The sequence below is a fragment of the Rhodamnia argentea genome, chromosome 9 (assembly GCF_020921035.1).
Source record: "Rhodamnia argentea isolate NSW1041297 chromosome 9, ASM2092103v1, whole genome shotgun sequence".
NCBI lineage: Eukaryota > Viridiplantae > Streptophyta > Magnoliopsida > Myrtales > Myrtaceae > Rhodamnia > Rhodamnia argentea.
The window spans coordinates 13408471-13415706 of record NC_063158.1 but is presented as its reverse complement, the minus strand read 5'-3'; the positions used below and the strand labels follow the sequence as shown (position 1 = coordinate 13415706).

Here is a 7236-nt window from a genome sequence, read left to right as displayed (position 1 = left end):
GCAAGGAGCATCTTTTATGTAAGTTGAGAAAAAGCCTATGTGGTCTCAAGCAAGCACCAAGACAGTGATACTTGAAGTTTGATTCATTCATGGAAGCTCATGGATACGGTAAGACCAACTTTGATTTTTGTGTCTTTATGAAAAGATTTTCAAATGATAATTTTATTATCCTCCTACTCTATGTGGATGACATGTTGATAGTTGGCCGTGATACTAACAAAATCAAGAGCTTGAAAAATGAGTTGAGTAAAGCTTTTGTGATGAAGGATCTAGGGCCGGCTAAGCAAATCTTTGGCATGAGGATCACTTGTGATAGGAAGAATAGAAAACTTTGGCTATCTCAGGAGAAGTACATTGAAAATGTGCTAGAAAGATTCAACATGAGGACATGTAAGCCGGTAAGTACTCTACTTGCTGGTCACTTTAAGTTGAGTAGTAATGAGTATCTTACGAGTAAGAAAGAGAAGGAAGATATGATGAAAATTCCTTATGCACCCATCGTGGATAGTTTGATGTATGCCATTGTTTGTACGGGACCGGATATTGCTTATGTAGTTGATATTGTGAGTAGATTTCTCTCAAATTCGGGTAATGAGCATTGGAGCGCCGTGAAATGGATTTTGCGGTATCTTAAAGGCACTTTTAGATTTTGCTTGTGTTATGAAAATGGAAAGCCTAAGTTGAGTGGCTATTCAGATTCCGATTATGCTGATGACAATGATTCCCGAAAGTCCGCTTCGGTTATATGATGACCTTTGCGGGGGGAGCAATTTCATGGAAATCAAGATTGCAAAATTGTGTTACTTTGTCTACGATTGAAGCGGAGTATATCGCTCTCACCAACGGAGGCAAGGAACTCTTGTGGATGCAAAAATTCCTACAAGAGTTGAGCTTGAAGCAAGAGAATTTTATTCTATATTGCGATAGTATGAGTGCTATCTATCTTAGCAAAAATCCGGTGTTGCATTTAAGATCGAAGTATATTGATGTGAAGTATCATTGGGTCTGAAAAAAGTTAGAAGAAAAGTTCTTTCTACTTAAAAAAGTCCATATCGAGACAACGGATTTGACATGATGACCAAAATTTTGCCCATGGTGAAACTTGATTCTTGTATAAACAAAGTGGGCATGATGGAACTTCCTACATGAGATGGAGGGGGAGATTTGTTGGCTGGGTCTACCTTATTTGTGAGGCCCAGCTAGCAAAATAAAAGAAAACAGAAAAACGACAAAAAAAGAAGAAGAAAAGTCAAAAGACAAAAGCAAGGAAAAAGCAAAAAAAGAAAGAAAAGCGGTGGGCTGCTGTCTTCGTGCATATAGTGGCCGAGAGTGTGAAAAACATGGGAGGAGAGAGAATCGGTTCGGTGAAGAGAGAAACCGAAAGAAAAGAAAAGAAGAAAAAGAGGGACATTACTTTGCGGTCCCGATTTGAAGGTCAATCGTTGACGGAATTGGCTCAAATTTGAGTTTGTTATTCGTGAGGCTGAAGTCTACCAGTTGATCTATTTTGTTCGTTGAGATTTGTCTCTGAATTCTCCCATTACGGTTAGGGTTTCTTGCCCCATTCTTTTATTGTTCTATCTTGTGGTGAGAAAATACTATTATAATGTTGATGTTGAGCTTCTAGTGCATGACTAGAGAGAAACACTTTGTGTGCTTACTATTCTTGATGATTAGTGAAAGTTTTTTGGGTCGTCCGTGATTTTTCCCATTTTGGATTTTCCACGTACATCTTGGGTGTGTTGTCTCTTAATCATTTCACTATCATATTTATATGTTGCGAGGTTGTTTTTGATGTGTGTGTGTATATATATATTGATTGTTGGTTGATGCTGAATTAAGTTAGAGTAATTTCAGGGGGAGAGTTTGATCCTGGATTGGCTCAATTTATGCCGAAGTGCTGCTCGTTTTTCCCCAACACAATGAAGTGGCTATAACTTGGATCTGGTGCGCAAGAAAGCGTATTCTTCGTCATCGTCCGTCTGAGGTTGACTTCTAATAAGACTAAGAACCAGATCTTTTCCAGTACTTGCTCTGTGCCAAGCTGAAGAGGAAGTCTGTGAAAATATGCTCATATTCTGGCATTTTTCCCATACCCTGCAATGGGGTATGAACCTATTTTATAACCCAAATGACACCCTACAACAGAGTAGTTAAAGCAAAGATCATGGCAGAGAATTCCTGATGCCAAGGCAGCATTCTTAGTCTTGTCTCCCCGAAGCAATTAAGAGAGATTGCACAGGGCGATTTGCCGACGAAAGTTGTTTGGTTGCATGGAAGCTTATGTAGAGGCAACCAACATACTTGATCTAATGGCAAAGATTTGAACGCATCCAAATCAGCACCAAGAAACAACTGACCAAACATACCGAACACACTCAGCTTGAATTAGGACCAGAAATTAATAGAAAAGAGAAAAGATAGCATCGAATGTACCTTGCGACGACGGAGGCTAGGGTTTTGACGTAAGGTTGATCATCTTTCCTTGGAGGGCCTGGGGTCGGTGGGGAACTCCATGACGGTGAGCCAGCGATCGCAGTCGCAGCCGTCGAGGAAGATGGTCTCCTTGTCCTTCAGGGGCACGTAGTGAGACCCGGGGGGTCTTGGGCAGGTTGGGGTTCCGATCTTGGGCAAGAGCGACAGGTGTTGAGGATGAAGGAGCTCTCGAGGGAGAGGATGAAGCAGCGTCGCGTTTTTGGTCGTGCAAAGGGTGGGTTGAAGGAGGAGAGAAAGGAGCTCCGCGGCCATTTCAATTTTTCCTTTTATAAAGTTGCCTTGCAGTAATTATTGGAAAATGCTTTCATGAAAATTTGATGGTATTTTCAGTTATTTCTGATTGTAGATCCACACACCATCACCGCGTATTTTGCATAAAACACTCATTAATTGAAAAATCGTGGGATTAGAAATAATGACAATATTGTCTGGTCAAATCTTAATCCATCCTAGGTATTTTTATAACGAATCCTTGGATTTTCATTCAATATTCACGAATCAACATCATTCAAGCGATCAACAAGTAAGATCGGATTATTCTTTTCGAAATCACCTAGGGAATTACCCTAACGTCGCCTTTTAGGGGCAGACAAAAGTGGTAAGGATTAAAAGATTATAAGAGGAGAATATGATCCCAAGACTTGGAAAGACTAGGGACAAGTCGCCATGTGTCAAATTCTGATTGGATCTGACTTGATACCGTTAAATATTTTCTCAGTTGATTTCTGCATACGTCAATTGGCTCGAATTTTAATTATGCCTATACTCACAAAGTAGCCAAAAAAAAAAAAATTATACTCGAAATTTCTTACAAATATACTGCAATTTATACTCACAAACAAAAATTAACCACTCTCAGTCAGTTACTGCACGACCGTCCTCTCATTGCTTTCTCCCTCATGCCCTAACATGGGATGAGGATAGACATGGCGATGGTAGCCCGCTGAACCTTCACTACTCACGTACACCACCTTGAAGATGTCGTACTTGAGGTCGAGAGAGAAGCGGTCGAGATACGGGCGGACCGCGTTCCGGTACTCCGAGTTCAAGATCCACGAGTAGCAGAACTGAAGCGATCTCCACACGTGGATGCATGCCACCCTCGGCCGGCTCTGCGATCTCAAGCACACGCCAGCGTCCACGCCCTCGATCTTTGCGAAACCGAGACTTGAACAGCGCTAAGCACGCATAGGCCAGGTCGCCGACCTCGTCGGCAGTGGACTCGGCGGCATCGACCGATATGATGTCGCCCGTCGAGAACTTGGCGGCCGGCGAGCCATCCCGTGACTCGCCCGCATAGGGTTCGAAGAAGCTGTACTCGACGAGGATGGCCATGCTGGATACATCCGTCAACATCGATAGCTAGGAAAAAAGAGGGGGAAAGTTTTAGGAGTTGGTCCATTTTGACATGAATACCGGCCATTTTGACGGGGTCGCCAACGTTGTCGATTTTTTTTTTTTCTAACTATGGCTGATGAGAATCGCCGGGCCCTTGCCAGCCACAGGCGAGGGCGTCGCTGCCCTCTCCAATGGCCGGCCTGGGCATTCCGGCCGTCGAGAAGAAAATGAAAAAATAAAACAATGAATTAAAAAATATCAAAATATTGTTAAGAATTGTCAATGTGAGCGGCTTTTAGGGGTAATATTAAAATTGGCTTTGGTGAGATATCTTGGACCATATTTGAAGTTCAAGACACGATCCATCCACTAAGAAGGGGACAAAACTTGCCCAAGTGTTTGGACAATGGAGAACTCACCAATTTAGCGTTCAGCGACTCTTTGTCGCCGCTTGATTTCCTCATCCATGCTGCGTACCATATGATCTGGGAAAAGCACGCTACCATCAGTTAATGTAAGACCTCGGAATGTTGAGGAAATTCACGACCTCTTCATAATGTTTTCTGAGAAAACAAGGAAGAAAAATGATCTCATAGACACATCTGTTCCGAATTTTATCGGATCGGAGATGGTTTTCGAGATGGGACCGAGTTCTAACACGGGTTAAAATCGAAAAGCCCCTACCATGTTCCCGTGAATGCTCCTGAAAATGGAACTTTGGATGCAGCCGAGAGTTCCCGTGGACGCGGCGAATCGCTTCAGAGCCTCGACGAGCTCGTCCACGAGAACCAAAGTTGGCCGGAACACGAAGAAGCTTATGTCTAGATTCCTCCTGTTGAAAGGCACGAAGCAAGACATCTTCTTCCTCCTTATACTCTCTTCCTCTCTCTCTCTCTCTCTCTCTCTCTCTCTCTCTTCCAAAATGAATCGCAACAGATGGAGGAAGCTTGAATTTGAGAGCGACGATGAGGTGTTTTTATTAAGTGGGTCGTGGCAAACTTTCTTGGGTCTAATTTGGCGTCTTCATGGGGTTTGAACTTTAGGGAGAGTCACGGAAAGTCAGGTCGTAGCAAAGAGAAAGTGGCAAGTGACGTGGTGCAATTTGCTTCTTTCGAGTTCTAGATGATGATGGTGAAGTATGCTGGAGAAAATTCCTAGTCAATGGCTTCGACTGGAGATGTAAAGGGATTTCTAGTAGGTCTTTCTATGTTACTAGACCATGTCTATGTATGTTTGAATGTGTGTGCCAGGGCAACCTCGCCGGTCCAGAGACAGGCAGGAGAAAGAGGGGAAAGGAAAAAAAAAAGAAAAATGTTGAAATATTATTAAAAATTCACACATCAGTGTGGACTGCGCTATGTCTTAACTTCGGCAGAAGTGAACCCTCGAAGTGAATTGTGATGTTTGCCCAATTCCAACATTTCAAGATTTGATTTACCGAGTACTCTTACTTGATGTCATGTTACATGTTTTCTCCGGCCAGGGTATGTAAATAATAACATGAATCGCTCAACCACGCGAAATTAAAATGAAAAGCCCGAGCCATCCAACGACGACGTTGATAAGATTTCGGACACATTGAGGTAAATGGAACTCAGCTTTTATGTCGATGCAAGCCTCTTTACAATAATAATTGGTCAGTCTTTGCCTTCAACTTTGCAGGAAAAATCACTCAGGATGACATAAACCAGCCATAAAACATCGGGGACTCACTGTGCCAGGGCTGCCGAGTAAACCCTAAAGATAACCCAAATTGCTTTTCTGGCCGGCTTCCAAATCATTACTCTATTTCTAGATTTTAGCTATGGTGTTTCCTGGATTGTCGTTTTCGCGGCTTACACCGGACCCATTTAAGGAACTTCGTGCTTCACTCGAACTCACCTGCTGGATTAACTAAAGGACATTTAGTTGTGTTATTCCTGCTCTTTTTCTTTCTTACATCATTGTCTATTCTAGTAAAATATCCACGACAGTGACGGCCTTCGGCGATGAGCAGATGATTAAAAATCAATTTATGTAATAATTGTGCAAGAGATAAAAGTAGGGTTTCAAGTTTATACGTTGCGCTTTGCTTAGGAGAAATGAGTGGGTGGCAAAGAGAATCTCAAGTGAAGAAATTTGAGGTGGAGTAGATTTTTTTTTTTTTTTGGTCATAAAGGTGGAGTAGATGAAAGAAATGATTTCCTTGGAAGTTGTTTGGAAGGGTGAGGATTGGGAGTGAGGAAAAAGGGGGTGAATTAACGGCCAGGATCTTGCCAGGCGTCCCCTAATGTGAATTGGTCGCATCACACCACCATGTAGGACGGCATCTAGACTGTTTGATCTTACTATATACTGAAAAAAAAATAAAATTGAAAACTTCAATGGACACAGGCATGGACGTTTCACTGATTGACTTGTTCTTTAAAGTAGATGGGAAATAGAAATTTAGATAATTGGCGAGAAATCGCTGGCGTGGATGCCGGTCACTAGATGTCACCGTGCCACGTAGGATAACCGACACGGACATAGACATCTTTTTATTATGTTTTGGAGTTTTTTTTTTCTCTTTTGTTTTCTTCTCTTTATTTGTTTTTGGGGGATTGAGGGCCAGCAAGGATCATTGGAAGCAAAGGCCGGCGACCCTAGCTAGAACCGGGCGAGGGCCGTGATGCCCTCGCCAATTATGGGGAAACAAGTAATAAAAAGGTCCTAAACCTATATTGCATTGGTACTAATTAAATCCTAAACCTTTCAGTTGGATCGAGTTAATCATAAATCTTTTCACATTGGTATCAATTGAGTCTATTCGACCAATTACGGTTAAAATTACTGACGTGGATGCCGGACCGATCCTATGTGGAACTATTGGTGCTGACGTGCATAGTTTTTTTATTTACAATTTTTGAATTAAAATTTTTTGTCCGACCATGAGGGCTGGACTTGCAATGTTGTCCTAGCCAGATCTGGCAGAGGCTTGGCAAGAGAGCCAAGCAGGGTCGTCCCTCAACGAAGGTGGAGCGGACTCTGCTCGCGAACTGAAAAGGAAGCATGGTGCAAGCAGCGGCTGGAGAAGAAACCCAGCTGAAATTTAACCGAGGACCGCCTATCCAGTTCGTGATGTTTGATCTGCTGCGTTGATTGATCGTCGAGAAAGGTGATGGGCTTATTGAATTACAGGCGGTTCTTGTGATCGGCAAAGCTTAGCTCGAGCCTGGACAGAGGATTTGTTTTCAATTCAATGTCGACACCGCCCGACGATGAGGGACGGCCTACTTGTTCCCACGGCCTCGCCCAGACAAGGCCTGGGGAGGCGACCTTTGCTTTAGCGAGGCCAGGCCTTGTCGGCCATAGCTTGTGCTGGCCTTTGGTACAGAAAAAAAATTCAAAAAAACTACCGCGAAATTATAATAAAAAATTATC

The 7236-nt window shown here is 42.8% G+C and overlaps 1 protein-coding gene across 1 annotated transcript; it reads right to left on the bottom strand.

The window, feature by feature from the left end:
- Positions 1-3238: 3238 nt before the first annotated feature.
- Positions 3239-7154, bottom strand: LOC115757296. Its single transcript, XM_030697478.2, has 4 exons — positions 7132-7154; positions 4519-4702; positions 4254-4319; positions 3239-3858 (listed from the first exon to the last, which is right to left on the bottom strand). The coding sequence occupies exons 2-4, from the start codon at positions 4690-4692 to the stop codon at positions 3451-3453; spliced, it is 648 nt and encodes a 215-aa protein (XP_030553338.2). The 5' UTR covers positions 4693-4702; positions 7132-7154; the 3' UTR covers positions 3239-3450.
- Positions 7155-7236: the final 82 nt, after the last annotated feature.